General features: G+C 36.0%; 1 protein-coding gene across 3 annotated transcripts in view; it reads right to left on the bottom strand.

Moving 5' to 3' along the window:
* Nucleotides 1-22,244, bottom strand: part of LOC131031074 (uncharacterized) — a 130,865-nt gene that overhangs the window by 73,301 nt on the left and 35,320 nt on the right. The window contains exons 4-5 of one of the 3 annotated variants that reach the window (XR_009372334.1): nt 15,738-15,812; nt 13,109-13,345 (exon numbers count right to left, since the gene is read on the bottom strand). Coding sequence is in view for 2 of the 3 variants with exons in the window: in XM_059219851.1 (XP_059075834.1) it covers nt 15,548-15,568; nt 15,738-15,812 (96 nt within the window). In the remaining variant the exon portion in view is untranslated. Of the gene's footprint in view, nt 1-13,108; nt 13,346-15,199; nt 15,569-15,737; nt 15,813-22,244 lie in introns of those variants that run through there. The other 2 variants (XM_059219851.1, XM_057962113.2) reach the window with 2 other exon arrangements.

The following is a 22,244-nucleotide window of genomic DNA, read 5'->3' as shown; positions in this document are numbered from 1 at the left end:
AGATAGAGGATCACTACAGCTGGTTTGGAGTAGCCATTATTTAGGAGGTACAATTTTTGTGTCTAAGGCATCAAAGGCGCTATCATTGGAGAGGCTTGCAACATCAAGGGAGGCGTCATTGTTGGCTAGGGGCGTCATTATCAGATCTGAAACTAGTTATCCCCAGCCACCTACTAGAAGCAAAACGTTATCTCCAGCCATCCATTTGTGCAAAAGCGTGGTGACTTTCAGCTGATTGGGTGAAATCGCTTCATGTATATGTGTGCCGCCATGATTATGAGAGTATCCAGCCCTCAAAGTTCAGTTTGCAGAGGTGTTTTTAGACCTTAAACTCAGAAAATCAGACCTGCAACAACATTTTTGACATTAAAACACCCATTTTCTGAGTATTGAGAGGAGTTTTCAGACTTAAGCATTGCAATCAGACTTGTTTTAAGTCTGAAATTCAGGTTTTTGGAAGGCGAAAAGCCTTATTTTGATCAAAATTCATGCATTTTCAGAGTTTGTATTACATATCGTTCAAATTTCTGATTTTGATGGACTCACAAATCTGAAAATTGTTAAAAATCAGAACTTAAGGCAATTCTGAAAATGAATTATTCAAGTTATTTTATCATGTTATTGACTTCCAACTTCGTACAGGTGCTATGTCTAAGGTGGGGATAGCTGTGAGGAAGACTCAGCTGAAGATTGTGCAAGAAGGATACCACTCGGAGTCACAGATATCTTCTCGATAAAAGAAAATTGGAAATACAAACGTAGAGTACCTAGATATGAAGAGGATAAGGCGGAGAATGTTTGGAACAAAGCATCATCTACCATCTCCTTTGGCGGTCAATATCATGAAGAGTGGAATTTACCACACAGCTGGTTTTCCACCGTCTATTTAGTGCAATGAACTCATGGTTGAGTGTGCAAGGCATTACAATCCACAAACAAGAACGATCAAGACACCTAAGGGGTTGGTGCTTGCATACCTAGCTGAAGAGTCAATTGGAGAGGAATTTCGAATCCCTAGATATCAAGACATGCAAGAGAGAACCAAAGAAGAGGCCCAAGCTAAATATGAGAAGAGATCGGAGTCATGTTTGACAGTTATCAATAACGAGTGGGTCCTTGAAACAAGGCATCACTACTCTAAGTTAACCAAGAGACTTCTATGTTAAGACTTCAAGGAGTACAAAGATTTGATATTTCTACTCAACCAAGTCATGGGTGCACCTCAAGGGGCGCTATTTGAAACATGGATGTATTAATTTATTGAAGAGATAGTGGAAGGAACAGTGATGATAGATTGGGCGAAGATTATAAGCGACAACTTAGACATCCAATTGAGGAGTTTGGAGAGAACAAGGGTGTTCTACATGACTTCCTACCTAGTCTACATGTGAGCAAGGCAGATAGTTTACAAAGGATTAATATGCAAGGGTGAAGTTGAGAACAGACCCGAACAATACAGGGTATATGAGTGCAATCCACAACTCCACCTGCGTGAGATAGACCAATATAGAAGGGTGAACGATGCTTTCACCGTGTACATAACGAGGTTGCTACAAGGCAGAATACATAAACAATTGTCTAAGGAGGCAATGTCACTCATTGAGAAGTATGGATCATGGTATATTCAATTTCCTACCTTCACATACCTAAGGATTCAAGGATTCACTTTAGAACCATACAAGCTTCCAAGGTATCTGGCAAATAAGATGGTGTTACTTGAGGTAGTAAGGCAGCTCTCATAGTTCGATTGCATCCAAGAGGCAAAGCATAGGCAAAGTATTACTTTTCCTATCGCGCTTGGGAAGGTGATGGAGGTATGCCCCACCATAGCAGCAACAGAGACACTAAATGAAGAATTGGAGTTCTTTCATCTTAGAATTTATAGAGCTAGGGATCGATTTGATCCATTTCAAAGAATTTTAACAATGAAGGGAGGGAAGTTTACACACAGGATTGACATCAAGGATTATTGGGCTAATCTTATGGATGAGTTCACAATTAGAAGGAAGATGTGGTCTCAGATGTCTATGGACTTCATGAGGAAGTGTAACCTCTTCTCCATTCCAGACCAGGTGAAAGATGATGGGGATCACATCCATCTGCAATATGCAAAGGAGAAAGACAAACCTATCACGTTGCCCAGTTGGTTGCAACCTGAGTTGGTAGATTTTAGTATTTTGATGAGAGATGTGAATGATTGCTCCAAAGAATGGGTGGATAGGCAGATTAATGAGTTGAGGAAAGAAAGGGTCACCCTAACCTATGAGAAGATGAGAAATGAGGAGTCTTCTCTCAATGATGATGAAAGGACAATAAGCAAAGTTATTGTCAGACTCCTAAAAGAAGGAAAGGTATGCCTGGAGGATCACAAACGAAAGGCAAGGAAATTGTTAGCCAGGAGTCAAGGCACAAGAAACATAAGTCTAACACTCTTCAATCTACCATGAGTTCCTCATCTGTGAAGGAGAATGATATGACAGAGAAGGACAATGAGTCTGAACGGGTTTCTGACGCCAAAATCCTACCGGAGAATGATCAAGATGTACATGCATCAACACAAGCAGTGTCACATGAAGATGATGCAGAGCAGCCAGGATCTCCCACAATTCAGCTTGAGGTTCATTTAGGAAATGACATGGTGGATTTGACTAAGGATAAAGTGGAAGATGAAGTTATTTCAACCTTGAGAGGACTTTATGAAGATCAACAACTCAAAGATGGGATGGAATTCTCTACAGTTCCCAATTGGTTGTTGAGCAGTATTGAGAAGAAGAAAGTGATAGAGGTGCAGCCCGCAGAAGATATTGATGACATCCATGATTGGTAAGGAAAAAGAGAAGAAGAAGGTGAAGGTGTTCTCTAGGATTACTAGAGATAATAAGGGAGCGCGCATTGCACAAGTGGCTGTCCCAACAAGTGATAAGACTAGAGTTGTGGTCACTCCTATGGATTATCAAGTTACCACAATTGACCTTGGACCTACTACAAAGAAGCAAGGGTTTCAGGAGCTCAATGATACTGTCAAGGCAATTGAGGCACAGTTAAACAAAGCTATAGAAAAGAAAGACATGTTGGAGATTGAGAACTTGAGACTCAAGGAATATATTGAAGGGATGTATTCCCTAAGGCGTGAGGATCCTACCTTTGTCTCACCCATTGCTATTGCTCATGGATCACCCTTTGATCATGAGATAATGAGGAATACATATCAAGAGGTTGGAAAATGGATAGAAGATATTTCAAGGCAAACGGATGATTTCCTAGCTCAATTTGTCCAAGCATATGATAAGACAACAATGCTCATATTTAGGATGCAATACTTGGAGGGAGTTAGGGAAGATTTCCAACCAATGCAAGATGTTACATCCCATTTGTGCCCTAGTTATTTTTATGCTACAATACACCATGTTATTTGTACCCTAGTTATTTATGTGATATTTACGCGATGTTAATCGTGCCCTAGATGATTATATTATAACTAAGTGATGATGCCCTAGATGGTATTTGTGCTCTATACAATGAAATGATGACTTACAACGGTTAAATTGATGTTTTGATATTTAACATGATGATATTTAAGATGCTTATCTTGTTGATAATATTTTTGAAATGTCAGTGTTATGACAAGATTTCAGACTAATTGTTGAACAGGCCAAGTGTGCAGGAGTTTGTCGTCCTCCAAGAAGGGAGGGGAAGTATCATCAAGTCGAGAGGTAAGGAGAAGGAAGAACTTATGCCATTTGAAACCCTAACCCTGAGACAAGTAGTCTCATGTTGACCTTGGTAATTTCGTCAGCCGTCACGTCAAGTAACCCTAGTTGGTCCATACAGAGATTTTATGGTTCACAACCCTAGGATATTGATTGCTTTTTGGGTTAATTTGTTATTATTATTAATTAATTTTTAATTAATTATTTTATTATTTATCAATTGAAATTCGCAGTGGCTCATGTTTTATTGCATATATATATTTATATATATACAAATCAATATATATACCTTATGCAATTACATGTATATGAGAGTACGCATACACAACCATATACGTGCTCCCTAGGCATGCTTGCATAAGGTGTATAGATTCATATATATAAATATATGAATATTTTATACCAAAACTCTTGCTAAGTAAAGTTCGTTTAAAAAAAAATACCTTGGGCCAACTCTTTTTGGCAATATTAATAAGTGTGAAGAGAGGGAGGGGTTGCCTTGATATTTAATTAATTTTAAATCTCTCTTCAAGCAGCTAATAATGTGTATGGCACAAGCAAGTTAATAAAATAAATACCCAACCCATTCATAACACAAAACATATAAATCAATCCAATTTACTTGGCCTTGATATATTTTATCGGGCCATTAGGAAGGAATGAATATTTTCCATATTAATTGGAAATAAAATGAGAAGCTTCGAAAAGAAAGGAAGTCTGTGTTCAATAAAAAACACATTTCATCTGATGTTTTCTTATATCGAAATATGAAGAAAGGATCACGGGCATTTTGGCGTGACTGCCTTATCTTCTCCATCATGCCAGAGCATGATTATGGCGTGACTCCTCCTGGCGGATTTGGGGGAAGTATATCTGGTTTTAGGGCAGGATGAAGGCGAAATACATTTTGTTAATGTATAGCCGGGGTTATGAGAAAAACGGGATTCATTCTCTTCTTCTCCCTCGCGGATACTTCATTTTTGGCTTTGCAAAAAAGCAAAAAAAAAGAGAAACTCTGCTCTTCTTAGCAGAACGACAATAAACCTGAGAGGGGTTTTCTTCTGGAAAGTTACCAGGGTTTTTTAGACACAAAAGGACTTCACCAGGCAATCTCCAAAACGTATTTACCTCATCTTCCAAGTCATGTAATCTCATTTCTCTCTAATAAAGCAGAATAAATTCATTTTTCCTTCTGGGGTTTAGAAATTGAAAGGAAGAATGGGTTGGGAACACAATGCTTTCTGATTTCTTGAGAATTTAGCATCTGAAAAATAATTCAAAAGGGTTTGAACGAATTTCATTTCTTTTGGAAAACTTAAGGAAGAATTCATCATTTAGAAGCTTGCTTCAGAATACAGTCATACTGAAAAGTATTTTCATGATTTAAAACTTACATTAAATTCATGTTGCGTCATGTTTATCACATTTCTTCTTTCTTTCATGCCTGCTGCCAGTGAAAAGGAAATAAACACACTGTCCTACTACATTTCTGCTAACATTCCAGAATAATGTGATACCCATGAATGTTGAATAGGGTTTGGAATTTCTTCAATTTTAAAAGAAATATATACTTTTTGTTCTGTTAAATTCTGCTATTAGACCCTTCTTAGAAGCAGAATCTCAGTTTCATTATGAAATTAGTGGGTATGCTGTAGTTATCTGAGTTCTTAAATAGAACTTCTATTCAACATATAATTCTATGACTAGTTGTGAAATAAATTTTCCACTGTTATAAGTCAAAAGACTGTAGCAGCAGTCTCTATGATGTTTAAGAGAATTAAAACGGAAATCCTTGAATAGGAACATTATGTCACATTTTGTTTAAATAAAGAAGTCTGCTAGCTGAAGCAACTAGTAAAACTTAAATGTATATGTGAATGTATTTATACTTATATATATTGGTATATGTACATTAACATATACCTGTAAGTGTATATCAGTATGGATTATAACTGGTAATCAGTAGAGTAAAACTGGTAAAAGATTTACAAACCATACCTCTCAGATTAGAGAGGGTGCACATCCAAAGACTTGTAATATGAAGAGTTTACCTCTTAATCAAGCTGTCTCGGAATTGCCTAAGTCTGAAAGACCATAACAGCAATAAGGATGGCCTATCTATTTGAGATTCACCATCTCTAGTTTATGATAAAACTAAAACCCTAGCCTAGGAAGGTAGTGGGTAGAGGAGCTCATCTATACCATGATGCAATTAGCATCTCCATTAAAGAGAATACCCTCAAAATTGCCATGACAGCAGAGACATGTCATGTGTGGTGTTCATTCCAAACTTAAAGATCAAACGGACAGATGGCGGCTCTTATGCCCCTTATTTTCCCAATTCAGGGAATTAGTTGTATTATTAATACCTTTTGCATTCTTGAATGAGAAAATAAAACAGAAACTTCTTATGAGAATTAGTACTGATAACAAAAACTATGTAAAACCATTGTGTGACCAAGAGTCTCCATGTGAGAACAGAAATGGTCAAATATAAGTAAACTCACTTGTTCTAGACCTATGTTGTAGAGTCCTTAAATTGCAATCGAGAAGCGTGAAATTATGATTTCACACATAATAGTGATCGCAGCTATTTGAAAACCTTTGGGCCAAGGAGGTCCTCATACCAAAGCGTCAATCAAGATGGTTAACTTCAGCTTGGCAAGAAACGTCCAACTAGAGTAGTATTTCAGTGCTCATTAATGCAGTTGGGCATAATAAATATTATAGGAGCACTTAGACTTTTCGTAAATATTACCTCAGTGAGAAAAGGGTTGATAGACAAGGGAACTTATAACGCCTCTTAATGCAGATAGTTCTATGTATACAAATACATAGCTTCACAGCTTCCTAATGCAGTTTGGCATTCAAACACAATAAATAGTTTCATTGAATAGTATAGTAGCAGTACGAATGCTCTTAATACGCACAAAACATAGAAGCTAATGTTGATGAGGGTGATAGCAGTCTGTTGTCTATCTCATCTTTTCTTCACTAAGGTAAGTTAACCGATTTAAACCATGCTACAATTAACTAGAAGGAAACAATTTACAACTAATATAAAGTAAGGCCTCAAACCTCAGGATGAGGTAGAGTACTGGCCGATACAATCAAACATGCCCGACTAGGGAGAACTATTGACTGTTTGTTATTCATGTATGAAAAAGGGCATTGTGTGTTAATCATTTGCAACTTAATGACGAATGCAAATTAATTAAGGCCAAGAATGAGCTACTTGTCTTGTGTAAACAGCATTGAGACTATGTGAAATACGAACTATTCCACTATTGTACTTAAGACTCGTAAATTTGTACAGAACATTGGTTCATAAAAAGTAGTACGGTGATTTCTACCTGTTCTTAAAGCTTGGATTCATCCTTGTAATCGTGAGAGAGCGGGTCGCTAGCTCAAGGGCACAAGAATGAACTTTGTATTAAATTAATCTAGGGTTCTGTCAAGGAAAGATTACATTATAAGAGTATTAGACATCTTGAGTTTGTTGACTAGCATGGGAAGTTTGGGTCTAAATAGATATGACAGTCAATGAGCCTCATAGAGTCTAAATGCAGTAGCATAGAAACAAACATGAGTGCTTGGTTACCATTCAAAAATTCAATCCAACCAAACAGGATGATGAACAATTGACTTCATGATTTAGCGTGTTTGCAATAACATAGAAACCCTCTACCAAGGTGATGTTACTACTGTAAGCGTCAACCAGTTTGTTAATCCAAATACACAATCCAGTCAGAGGTCGTACTAGTTAGGGATAGCCTATAGTATATGACCAACTAGGGATCTATGTAGGATTATCCACCAGTTTAGATGGCATGAGTTAGACTTCCATTATCTCCCTACGAAGGGTCGGGCCAATCTAGTCGGATATGGCACAAGGGCCTAGTAAGTCCATGGTTGGGCGGAAAAGCGCCTTGATGATACTTTCCCTCCTCATTGGTCAGTTGAAAAAGTTATGAGAGTTTCAAAATATTGGCACCTGGAGAAATGTACTTTCTAAACCCTTTCTCTTCCATTTAAATTGGAATGTTTAAGTTACTTTCATATCTATTGTTCTTGCTTATAGTGTGGATCATTGTAATGCAAATTCCAATTAAAATCTAGTTTCATTTCAGTTATTTGATGAAAAAAAAAATCAGTGGTTTTTCCTTCTTTTCTACTGATAAGATTTTAAAGTTGTTATTTCAAATTTGCAATGTTGTTGCATGTTACACAAGAAAAGACTATTCCTCACCTCAAGGTGTTGAAGCGGATTCCTGGTTCTACATTGATCCAGGAGGGAGTTGTTCAGGAAGAAAATGTGTATGATTTCCATGGTTGGTATTGTTCTTTGGTCATGAAGAAGTCAATGTTTGATCATGCAAAGCAAGAGCACATGGAGATGGAGGGATCAATCCAAGAGATACAATCTAAGATCCTCGCATCTATTGAAGAGTTATTGGGACATGATGTCCATGCTTCTAGCAGTTTGAATTTGGAAGAGTTGAAGGAGAAAATGAAGTTTATTTACTTCAAACAGTTGAAATCCATAAGGAAGAATCAGCTAGATGATTTGGTTTTTCTCACAATTCACATCAACAACTTGCAAAAGCATATGCGGGATTGTGAAAGTATTTTCAATGCTTGCTCAGATGCCTTGGATGTGATTGATTTGCAGCCAGAAGGCCTACCAAATGTTACAATGGAGAAACTTAACTCAGTCTTAGCTAGATTCATTGAGTATGCAACTAGGGAGAGGGATGCAAGTCGAAATCTTCTAGAAGATTCCCTACTTGATGACTAGGCATCATCCCATTGGACCCCATTTCTTGATTCCACTTTTTGATGTAAAACTTAATTAGGGCAATGTTGGCATGATCTCAGCCCTTGATTCTAAATGAATCTTGGTCAATCATTTCAGTTGGAGACTCTATATAAACCCCTTTGCCTCTCATTTGTAAGGGAGAGATTTTTGAGAATTGTCGCCTATATGCTGCTAAATTTAATTTAATGATTGAAGATTGGTGATTTTATTGAGATTTTGAAGCATTGTGTGTTCTCATACCTCCAAATTTAGATTAGAGTTTGTCTCAAGTATTTTTAGTTGAATGAAAGAAATTGTTGAGTGCATTCATATGAAATTAGTTTATCCATACCACTACCTTCTTGCTGATTGTAAGTTTGCCTTGTGTGGTCAACTGGAATCAAATTTGAACTTAACTTCAATTTATGCTTGCTCATTGTTATGCATCCAATTGATGGTGTTAGTGTTGTTAGTATGAATGTGAACATCTATCAATTACCTTAGATGATTGCACTAAGCTTGTGTAGAGTTGTTCTTTGATGACAATACCTAGCCTAGTTGAATTTCATTGAATCATTCACTATTTCTTGCATTCTAGGTTAGATGGGATTAGAATATAACTTCTAAACCCTTCCTCTTTTGCATTTTATTTGAAAATCTTTGTTAGAAATAGATCGAGAGCTCGAATTCCAAAATCTTAATTCATTTGAAATTATTGGCAAGCCTACTCCATTCATGATAAGATTGAATCTTTAGAACAAATGTTTAAGTCTCTTTGTGTAAACAGCAAAATCACATCCGCCATTGAGTTACCCACATGTCAAGAACTAATATTAGAAACCTTGGAATCATCTTAGTTGATCAAATATTTAGCATCTGAGGTGATTTTGTTCAAGAGGGGGTAAAATACTTTGATATTTTATTTTGTGTTTGAGGTGCCTAAAAAACATATCAACGGGTCTTTACCCTCTTTGATCAAAGCATAATGTTTTATATGTCATCTTTATTTGATGCGATTATGGGAAAAATATGTTTTTGTCTCATCCTTTGTATACAATAGTGAGATCCTTTGAATCTTTTTACTTGTTAATGTTTGATTAAGGGAGCTCGAATGAATATGGAGATTTGTACTTGTAAATGCTGCAATAATTTACCGAGCATAGTTTGTATGTGTGAGTGAAAATCTGATGAATCCGTTTAGCATACCAATTCATGGTACTGATTTTGAACAATCTGAAAGTAGCTATGCAACAAGTGCTTGAGCATGCATATTATGTATCTTTCTATTGAAGCCGTGTCTGTTTAGTCATGAACCGAAGGTCTGTTTCTTCAAAGTTTAAAGTAATGTTGTGATATCAAAATTGTAAGAAGGAAGTAATATCGAGGGTCAATTTGTAATTTCCCTTGTCCTTGTGAACTAGATGACTTGTTAAATGTTCAGTATCAATTTGGTTTGTTCCGATACCTGCAACAAGATGTATTAATAATGCCAGACCAATGTGTTGGTAGTTGTTGTTGTCCATTCTTTTATGAATGGTTAATTGAGACTATATTTGGTGAGTAGGACCCTATGTTATGTTGTGATTGAGAATACTCCCTTTCATTTTGCTGAGTAAGGGTGGTGAACATTGACTACACACTATCATGCTTGTTATAAAACCTTGGCCAAGGTGGCACTGCAGTTAGCATGTGATCGTTAGTTCACAATAATCAGATACACCACTAGCTAGAGTGTCATGCTAGTTAGAGGGTACCTTTAGTGTATGACCAACTAGTCAATGTAGATTCTAAACACCAGGTTCAGAGGGCTTAATTTCATTGTTCTATCCTAAGACTGCTACCCTCGTGAAGGGTCGAGCCCTTCCAGGTTGAAGAGGCATGAGGGACTTATGTCCGTGGTTGGGCGGTAAAGCTCTTGATGATGCTCTCCCTCTCCCATGTTAAATCTCGATATGCATTTGTTATCAGCTGGGGATCGTTACTTTGTAATCTCTAAACCCTACTCTTTCCTTCAGATAAAAATTAATTGAATTTTTATGTGACAGTTACTTTTCCTTTCAGATGAAGAAGTTAGTTAGATGGTAGTTAAGTTAGTTATGAACTGTTTTTCCTTTCAGCTGAAATTGAATGTAGTTGTTGATATCTTCATTAAAATCATATTTAAATTTTGGTTGTTATTCTATTTAAGAAATTTGATTGTTACAATACTGCATCCTTCTATAGACCACACTCTTTTTATTGGTTGTTGCTCTAATAGAATTGTTTTCTTTATCAATTATAGTTGTGCCAAGCTTTTCAGACCCAAGTGGTTTATACCCAACCGGTCCATTATTGATAGCCTGAACCATCTCTCCATGAAAAGGTAAGCGAGCAGCATTAAATAGTATTCCATTTGCATAAAAGAAGTGTGCAATCGCTGCATTAACCACTTCTCAACCTTGCACATCAAAAAGCCTTCCAATGGGGCTTGAGCTGCCAACATGTGGTCTCTTGTGAGAATGTTTGCTTCTACATCTCTAGAAGACACATCTACCTCTGTCTCTCTATTTTGATTACTGGTTGCAGTAGCTGCCCTTGTCGTGGAAGCATGAGAGAGCAAGAGATAGGATTTTGATTCATTTGATGATTCATGAGAAAATATCTAAACCCATAGCCTAAGGCTTAAGTTGTTGATCTTCCATCAAGTCCTCGTTATAAGCACCAACCAAGGTTTGCACTCCAAGTGCTTTTCTAAAAAAACACTTAAGTTAGGGGATCAAGTGCACCAAGGTATGAGCATAAAGCAACTGTATATAACAAAACAAAAGGGTCTACAAAGATATTAAGCATCTCTTGAAATCTAAGATTGAAAAAAATGATGGATTCACCAAGCTTCTACTTAACAACAAACAATAGCAATGCCTTTCTTGGATCTATATTTGTACTGAAGTATCTCCCGATAGAGGTTTGAGGCAACAAAACCAAAAATACGCATCATTTTGAAGGGTGAAAAAAAAAACGCCAATCCTTCATGGCTGATGCCAAGCAATCCTACAATATCTCTTAATGCCCTTATACACTCTCGTATTGTCCCCCTACCAATGGGAGAGTATCTTGGAAAAAATTTATCAACTTCCTCAAAATATCATAGACATCCCCACAAATATTGATGAGATTACTTTTAAGCCAAGACATTATCAACAACAATTATAGAACATTTGAAGAGTAGAGATATCATACTAGAATAAATTCAAACCTAAAAATCAGATTTTATACCATTTTTGCTGTAGATTTCAGTATTTTGAGATAATTTTCAAATATTTCTATATGGCATATTACATGTTTTCTTGTGGTATTGCACCCATTGACAAGAACAGATCCTTGCGAAAACATGCTCATTCTTTCCATGTGCAGCCATAATCTCTAGACAAACTTCCATGGTTGCTTAACACCTTTCTGTGTATCTTTAGTTATCAGTTTATAATTTAGAAGGCTTCTTGTGAGAATGAATCCTTAATTACTTCCAGCTTTTGTAGAAGAATGCAATATTGAGTTGTGGGGCTTTCTGCCAACAATTATATTTATTAGAATATCATTATGATCTCTTCATTGTATGCTCTCACCTTGCCCACCTCAGAATTTTGGTGATCAAAAGGTGCAAAGGTTTATGCTTGTTCTTTGTGAAAGTGTAAAAATAAAAAAAAACTTTAATTCAGAATTATCAACAACAATTATAGAACATTTGAAGAGCAGAGATATCACACTAGAAAACATTCAAACCTCAAAATCAAATTTTATACCATTTTTGCTATAGATTTCAGTATTTCGAGATAATTTACAGATATTTCTATATGGCATATTACATGTTTTCTTGTGGTATTGCACCCATAGACAAGAACAAATCCTTGGGCAAACATGCTCATTCTTTCCATGTGCAGCCATAATCTCTACACAAACTTCCACGATTGCTTAACACCTTTCTGTATATCTTATTGTAGTGTCCTGAATTAAAGTTTTTCTTATTTTTACACTTCCACAAAGAACAAGCATAAAACCTTAGCACCTTTTGATCACCAAAATTCTGATGTGGGCAAGGTGTGAGCATACAATGAAGAGATCAGAATGATATTCTAATGAAAATAATTGTTGGCAGAGAGCCCCACAACTCAATATTGCATTCTTCTACAAAATCTAGAAGTAATTAAAGATGTATTCTCACAAGAAGCCTTCTAAATTACAAACTGTTAACTAAAAACAACTGAAGCTAGTTCTGATGGCAAGCCTTCTGAAACAAATTACAAGTACTTAATATGGCTGAGAATCACACAGATTATTATTAAAACAGTGATTTTTAATGCTGAAGCGGCATAGCCATCCAAACTTACAATACTGAAATCAAGCGCAAATCTTATATCCTTTCTAGCAGTGAATCGCACTAAAAATTACAAAGAGATCAATAACTGGTTTATTTTATTACTGTTGGTCATTTATGCAATAACAAAAATAATTATAAAATAACATTGAAAATGTCCAGCTACAACAAGAGTATAAGTAATCACCTGCAATAAAATTATTAGAAACTTTTTCTATAGACAAGGTCCCCACTCAAATTAAAAATTACCTTCCAAAAGTAGCGGTTGAGTCTATGTGTACAACAGCCCAAAGAAAGGTAGAAATCTTTATAAATTTGGAGTGGCAGCCTCAAACCATGAATCGTTGCTTCTTTCTTTTGTTTAAGGTACGGTCAGGCCTTTTTTAATCTTCAAACATAATATTATATCCACACAAAGTGGATCGCTGCCTTCTTAACAAATACAGCAGCTTTAGCTTATGATCATTTTATATGGTGTGGCCCAATCTGCATGCAGCAACAGCCTTTGAGAATATTTAAGGCTGCAAATGGTATGGCGGTACCACACATGAGCCTGAGACTTGTTAATAAATAAAGAAATGATAGCAAGACAGTTGCAACTCAAAAAGGCTTGAAACAGGGTTAAGACTGCCAGCCAATAAAATAATAATGATATTTGGCACTAACTGTCAATGGAAAGTTATCCCATAATCATTCTAAAACTTGTATTAAGTACGAAGATTCATAAACACACCCACAACTGCATACACAAAACTGAAACTGAAAAGTAACTGCAAGCCATCAATTCATTGGTAATTCCCAAATGGAACTACTCAGATGAATAAGAGGGATTTCATCTCCGAACTCATTCCTTGCCAAAGGGTTTTCATCCTAGAGTAAAAAAGATGAACACTATTCGATCTCAAGGGAAATGAATTTGATAATATTAATTGGTAACCCTGACAATTCCTCAACTCCTGATATAGGTTCTTTGAGGAAAATAATATTTTCTTTTTCACCTTTTCCCTCCAAACTTGATTTTTGAAAAGTGACTAGAAAAAACTTTATAGAATACAGTAATTTTTGGACCGCATTCCTAGAATCACTTTTGGTCCCTTTTTTTAAAACAATCTTTTTAATAATTAAACATTAGTTACATTTTTATGAATATAACTTGAAGTTAATTTTTTGACAACTTCAAGTTAAATTATTAAATTATTCCCTAGCTCAAAAAAGGGACATGACAATTAATCTTCCCAAAGCTCATGAATGTTCCACATTTTCACACGTGCGGTGCTTAAAAACAACTTCACATGCAAATGCAACATTTTCTCATTGCAAATTGCTTCTTTATAGATCTTAATGCTCTTCCTTGCATGTCAAAAGAACACTTTCAAGTTTTTTCTTAAGTACTAAACAACCCCTGCTACATAGAAGAATATGAGAATAATTTAAAGACATGTCAAAATGAATTCATGCCTAACTTTGTGTATTCTAGCGTTTCCCCCCATCCTCTATCACTTACTCCATAGCATCTCCCTACAATCCGAACAAACACAATAACTGCATGCAAAACCTTTTATGGTGAATCAAACATTTTTAAACAGCTTCACGCTTGAAAGTTAGATGGTTCCCATAAATCAATATTCATGTGATATACAAAATATATTCAAGAAAATAATAGTTTTGCACCAACAAACGCCATTAATTCAGAGAAGATTAGATCTTCTACAAGGATCCTTTTGCTACAAATCTAATCCACAAGGCCTTCTATCCCAATGATTTGCTTCAATTAGTAGTACTACCCAGCCGTGCAGCCAAGCATTTTGAGCAAACATATGATTTCCTGGCTGGATAAATTGTTAGCTTTTAACCATTCATTATCTAAGACTAATATATTTCCACTGGTTTAATCCTATTAGCTGGCAAGAAATTAAAACAGATGTTCATGACAAATCACTCACACAAATTGCAGTTATACCTATAAACCAGAAAATAGTATATAGGGAGAACTCATTTACTTTGCAATGATAGTATAAAATGAGGAGCTTTCCTCCATTACCAGGATACATACAGGGCAGCCATGCAAAATCTCCAGCAACTACAAACTTTCAATCAACTGCCTCATCTCATCTTAAACCTTGATAAAAATAAACATACTCAAATACTCTAATCACATGCATGACAAGAACATGCTCAACCGGGAATTCTCATACTACCGTAGTGGAGATCCCAATTACAAGTACTAAATATTATGTTCACCAAATGACCACTTAAAAACTACATGTAATAATTTAATATGTAGAACAATTTAACTCTTTTGAATACTAAGTGCAATATAGGGCTAACAATTCAATTAAGTTCGGATTATTGTTCAATTTGACTTTGAAGTGAGTCCATCAAAAGCAGTTCCCAGTTACGAAGTCTACTTAGTACAATGCATTTATCTTTACTTGCAAGTTTCTAGAAAAAAAAATTATGAGTATCAGATGTAAATCCATCTCATTTCTGCAAAATTCAAAAATGCCTGGCAGTTGGTACAATGCTTAGTTATACAATAAAAATATTGTTGGCAATTATGGTGTTGACTTGCTGTCCATAGTGGTCCAATGGAATAACAAGTTCATTATATACACTACAGGTACAATTTTACGAGATGACAGCCATATAACATTGCTCATTAGTTATAACAACAAAGTGCAACTACAGCTAATTAGTTTCCTCGCCTTTCTAAAAGTTTATAGACAAAAAACTAAGTTAGAAAAATATGTACAAATATATACTTGAGAATATGTACAAATAAATACTCGCTAGATGTCAATCTACACAATAAGTTGCTAAATAGGTCATGAATCAACAACTAATATTATCATGCTTAGGATTCAAACAATGTGCATACCTTGGCTTTAAACATGAAATTTGGGGGCACATTTATAATTGCATATTTATCACGATCCAAATATTTCTCAAATTCCTGAAATGAAAAAGTCAAAGCATGTGAAGCATATTAGATTTATAGATCATTTTCTGCAATGTGCAGTGGTCCTCTGGGCAATATCAAACTGAAAAAACAAAACAGGCTTTCTTCATGGTTAAACATAATTAAAGGGATACCATTTTACTCAAACAAAATTCCTTGCACATTTCTCTTCATAAAATTAATGTTTCATTCAAACTTCATCATCTAACAACAAAGTTGTCAGGGATAAGAAAATGGGAATAGAAAAAGGAGAGACAAAACATTTAATGTTCAAAGAAATAGATAACAAAGAAATTATTGAAAATTTGCATGTAATAGGTCACAACAACATAAAAAATAAGATAAGAGCAAATTTATTGTATTCAAATCAACTTATTTATACAACTTTGGAGGTATCTAAGCATGTAGTTGATTTGAAATTTTTTGAGCAGGTACAGTTGAACTGCTAGTAGCGTTAAAAAGCAACTTTGTTGCAAGGTCAAAAATAGTATATGGGAGTTATCTTAAGGGTGATATTTTAACATATTTGGATTCTCTTAAAAAGTTATGCAATTGAAAAATAATACATAACCTCATTTTGAGTCCATAAGTAAAATTTATCACCTCTGCAAGTTGCACAACTAAGTACTACTGAAAAGCTCAAATGCTATCAAATTTGTCTCTGATAGGACAGGGTAACAGGTACAGAACAATGACATAACTGAAAGGTAATTCAGGAACTTGAAATGGTTCTCCTTCTTGGTCGAAACAAGACATTTTTTTCACCCTCAGTCAAATCAGCTACTCATCTTCTCACACATTTGGGTATGTACTAGTAAATACTTTCTTTTTGGAACTTCTTCCTTTTTAGGGAATTATCCCTTCTTTGGAAGGAAAGGAGAAAGTAGTAGAGAGAAAATTTGTAAGAGAGCTGTATTTGAGTCGTGCTAAGTTTTAGAGTCGTTGGCAATTAAAGAAAGAAGTCCATTGCCATATTTCTTGAGAGACACTGATTGCATCTAAGCCACGAAGAAGTATTTCCTATTTGTGGGCAATGAAGGAAAGTGATAGATAAAATTCTCAAGAGAGAGAGTTGCATTTCAGTCATGCTAAATCTTAAGGTCATTGACACTTAAAGGTAGAATTCTATTGTCATGTTTCTTGAGAGAGTATGATTGCATGTAGCCATTGGAGTTAATTAAATTAGGTGCAAAGTGATAATGCTTGTGAGTGTCTTTGGAAGGCCCTTGCAAAGAGCAAGCTTGTACACACTGATTTTTATAGTGGATTCTTGTTGCCCTTATTAAGGAAATTGGGGACCAGGAAGCCCCCAGGATGAAACAGGGAATTTGTAAAGTCCCTTGACTGTCTCAAAAACTCTGGGACCTTTCCAAAGCTTAGGTTGTCAAAAAAAACACTTTTTGGAACTCTAACTCGCTATCCCTAACCCTAAATGCTAATGAGCCCCACCCACACCCTAACTCTCCAAAATAACTATAAATTTACATGCCCACACTCAACTTAAATCACCATTAACGCTGTTATTGCATTCAGCAAAAGCAAGAGAAAAACTTCAATCATCTTCAAAGATTAACCATTTGAAGCATTTATCAAGCCTTCAAGGCAAGACTTAACAAATTTTGAGATTCATACTTTGTTCGTGGCATTTGTATTTTCATTGCTAAGTCTGAAATCAATAATCATCTTTTTTTTTCCTTGTCAATTTAAATATTCAGTATATTGTATATATATGCAAATTGCAAATTATTTGTAGGGTTTAGAAGTTATAATATGTTGTTTTTACAATTGTTTAATCGCTGTATTTACTATTTAGGTGTTTTATCACAGCAGTTTATAGGGTTTTAAATATTTTGAATACTTTAGGATTTCAAATTTACTTATTAAATTAATTTCAAATGTTTATTTGCAAATTTCATAATGATATGGCTAATTTTCTGATTTTCATTTAGCTTTTGTGCATCCTCTACTTCTACACCTCATGCAATCTATAGTAAGGAAAACAAAAGTCAAATGAAAATCAGAATTTCTCTTTTTAGATTTGAATTTTTTAAGTTTAAAAATTAAATTTCTTATTTTAAAATTTAAAACTTTTACTAATGGTCAAGTTGAGATTTTATTTTTGTCTATATTCTGCTTTTCCATGTCATGCAACTTTAAGTAAGAAGACAAAAGTAAAATCCTTGTTTGATGAAGGTTAAAGAACAAGGATTCAATTTTGTGTATCCTCTGCCTCTACACCTCATACAACCAAAAGTTTGGAAAACAAAAAGATAATTCTTGTGTCTTGAGCCCTTGCATTATGTATATGCACTAAATTTTAAATTTTAAACCATAAATTTAATTTATTGTAGTGTCACTATAAGTTCTCACGGCATGAGTAATGATGAGGGTCAAGGGGTTGGAAAATGATTCCACAAAGAAATATTCATGTAATCTGCCCTTCAGGAAGTCAACTGTTAATTCATCTTCAGTCAATCTTCTAGCAAATAATGCCTCAACTACGTTGAGAACTTCTCCTTGTATTTTCCTGACTGAGTCCCTCAAAGATGTAGACTCCCTGCTGAATCTTTAAAAAGACTCCTTTCCAGTGTAAACGGCATAAAACCATTGTGGGAAGTCATAAACTTTACTTTCCTGGACAACCTTCCCATCAATCAATGTTTGCTTGGGAATTTTCATTAATGCTCCAAGTAGTGGAATAGTCAGGTCCTGGTAAATGTACACATCCTCCCATGAACTATTTGTCATTTCCAGCCTGTTCAAGATAGCCTGAATCCTCCATTGGATTTGAGCCAAGTCCTCGATGAATTTTCCAGCTGAAGCGAAGACATCTTCTACCCACTCCTTAGAGCATTGAGCCCTTTTCCCAACTTCTTCAGCGCCATCAATAGATTCCTTAGGGAGAGAGGAGGGAAGTACAAAAAATGGATCTTCCTGTCTGAGTGGATGCTTAAAGCTCCACACATATTCACACAAGGCTCTATTTTCACTTTTCAACCTCTTGTTCATTTCCTTTATCTTTTTCATTTGTTCATCCATTGCCAAAGAAGACTCATCAAAATCTTCCACCACCTGTGCTATGGATGCACGCCCTAAATTGACTTCTCTGATTACATACTCATTGGGCATGATCTCACTTCTATCCTTATCCACTATAGGCTCAACCAAATCTAAAGTCCTGGATCCAAACTCATCTCGTGTGATCTTGGAAAACTTTCTTGCTGCCTTCTTTCCAGCCAATTTATCCATTCTGTTCAAAAGCCTTTCCAATTCTTGCGCCAAATCCATTTCTTCTTTAGGCTCTCTTCTCATCCTTTCCTTCACCCAATTTGGAGCAGTCGCTGGCTGATCCTGAACTTCCATGTGTATTTGTCCCTGCGAAGCTTCCTCCAAGACTTCTAGAATTGTCTCTACAAAACCATCTTGCTCTTGCTGCTCTGGACTAGGAAGCGGTTCTTGCCTTTGAATCTTCTGTCGAACAGGTCTGTGAGAAGCACTGATGTTGAGCATATCTTGTGTAGGTGCATTGTCAAGAATATTGTCCTCTGGCTGATTCCTTGGAATTTCCTATTCAAACATCTCAACTTCTTGCTCACTTGAGGAACTAGCTAGTGATTGCGCTTGTTCCACTCTTGGCCTTTTCTGCTGAGGCTCCTCTGACTAGACTTCTGTTTGGGCTTCTAATTGAACTTCTTTCCTCATCCTTGTTCTTGATTTCTTGGGAACATTTTTTTCTTTACTATGCTCAACTCCTTGTTGGATTCCTCCTTCTTCAGTATGGGCCTATGATGATCCTTTTGTGGCTTCACTATGGGAATCCATATTTCCCATCAATTGGTAACTCGAGCGAACATTTCCTTCCTTCAACATCCCGATGTGTTGATCAATCCAATGCCTGGTGAATTTCAAAACTAGTCTAGCCAAAACATCCAAATCATCAATTTTTGGTTCCGACCAATTCGGAACCTGGATAGGCCTATCCTCGACTTTTCAAATTCCGGCTGAACCAAATCCTAATCCTCTTTAACTTGATCTGGCACTTGAATAATTTCACCAATTCTGATCATGTCAAGGGGCAATCTAGAAAACATTCTTTTCCTGATTTCAAGATCATCCTTGGCATTAGCCCAAAAGTCCTCCAGGTGAAATTTGTGCCTAAACTTCATTCCAGTGACCATCCTGATTTTGTTATACATATCAAAGTAGGATCTGGTCATATGGAATGTCAAGTGATAAAATGCCAATTCTTCCATAGACTTTTCAGCTGCCGCCAATGACAGACACATTTCCACATAGTCGCCTATGGCAATAGGGAATTCAATGGACAACTTCCTCTTCTTTTTTTGAATCTTGTCATAGGTAGTCAACTGCCTGGTGAGCTCCAACAACACCATTTTGTCCGTTGGATACCTCAATAGCTTATGTGGCAGAAAAGAGAATCCTTGAACTCGGATATAGGTAAACTTTGGAAATTGAATAAACCAGGCTCCAAATTTTTGTATCAATATTCTTGCCTCTGGCGACAACCTAGTGTGGAGTTCATCTTGCAATAATCTAGTTAAGTACATTGTGAAGGTGTCGCTCACCAATTTGAAAGAATTAAAGTTGTGCAGGTGCAACAAGGGATAACACTTGTGGACATTCAACTGTCCTAGTCCACATCCCATGGGTCCTTTTCATGGCAAGCCATTGAAATTGCCATCCTTGCTAACGAATAAATCACATATGAGCTCATGTACAAGGATTGGGTCTGCTTCTGCTTTAAATTCTTCAATTGTTCATGCAGGTAATGACTAATCAACCTTGCCCAATCCACTATCCCGTTGGCATTCATAACTTCACCAATATAGAAAAACATCCAGGTTTCAAACGTGAAGGCATGCGAACACCCCATAATCCTACTTAACATCATCATGAGGTCAGCATACTCCTACAGGAAGTCAAAACTAGTGATTTGTTTAAGCATCTTGGAAATATGCGGCCTTGACTTTTGCATCCAGACTTTATTGATTACTTCAGCACATCTTCCCACTCTAGCATCATATATCATCGCAGCTCTATCCTTGGTTCTGTAAATCATAGATTGGTATGCTAGAATCCCGAATGTCTCTCTAATAGCTTCAACGGTCAGGTTAGCCAGAAGCTTGCCATCTGACGTCAAAATTGCTCTTCTTTCAGGATTATAATGATTTGCGCATTCCAAAATTAGCTTTGTACATTGAATGGTTGGAGGGAAGCCGGCAGCTAAGACAATTCCGCTCTTGACAAACTTGACAGAAAGGGTTGACAGAGCACGTCCTGTAGTTCCAAAAATTTTGTTCCGGAATGCTCCCAGCTGGAAAGTTCCTAAGTTGGTGTCATTGATTTCCTTCCACTTTGAAATAATCTTGGACTCTAGAAGGAATCCTTTCATCTCGTTCTTAATTTGTGCCTACCAGGAAGTAGCCACAGCCTTGCTGGATTCCGCCATTCCCACAAAACAAAAAAAATTAACATTACAATCATCATAAGGAATTTAATAAATTGATGAAGAAGGAATTCCAGCGTGTAAATTCCCAATTTGGAATAAAATCGAACCTCCGCGAACAAGAACTTCTAGAAAAATAATCAATTCTTTGCCTCTAATTTTTCTCCTGCTCTCTTTAACTTCAAATTTCTCCAAAAACCTTCGTGAGAAATGAATTCCAATCCTTCGTTTAAATAGAATTTCTTTACCAAGTTGTCAAGTTGGCGAGAAGTTAAACTTAGCAATTGTATTTAAAACATGTCATGTTTCCCTTGACAACTCGCTATGCAAACGAGTCCCGTCATTAAGGTTGAGTTCGAAAATGAAAATTTCCATAATTTATGTCCTAAAAGTGGAATAATCCCTTTGCATGTCGCCAGCTCACTGATTGTGAAAATCTTTCCATTTTGGATTCAAAATGATATTTTGAAAGATTTTCCTTTCATGAAGGAATTTCTGTCGATTTTTCCTCTTGGAAGGAAATCCTGTCCGTCTAGATTTTTGGAGAGAGAAAATTCCTCAAGAGAGAATTTTTTATCCGAGAAGAATTTTTTTTGTGTTTTTGAGTTCATCTTGTTCAGAGGAATATTTTTGATCAATTTGTCACTTTTCCTATTTTTTAGGATTTTTTTCATTTTCGAGCTTTGGAATTCTCTTGGTCAATTTTTTTCTTGTGCCTTGGAATTTCTTCATCCTAGGTGAATTTTCTTCTTGAGGAAGGAATTTTGAGTTTTTTCTTTAACCACGGATTCCTTTCTCAATTCTATCCTTGGGCTTTATTTTTACCTTATGAAGGAATTTTGTCTAGAAGGAAAATTCTTTCCTTGTACCATCCTAGCGCTCTACCTTCAGTTTGGGGGATGATACCATGCTATGGAGAATTTTTGAACTCGCCTTGCTTTTGTTTCGCCCCTCTTCCA

The sequence above is a fragment of the Cryptomeria japonica genome, chromosome 4 (assembly GCF_030272615.1).
Source record: "Cryptomeria japonica chromosome 4, Sugi_1.0, whole genome shotgun sequence".
NCBI lineage: Eukaryota > Viridiplantae > Streptophyta > Pinopsida > Cupressales > Cupressaceae > Cryptomeria > Cryptomeria japonica.
Note: the sequence above shows the minus strand (reverse complement) of the source record. Positions and strands in the feature narration are given on the sequence as shown.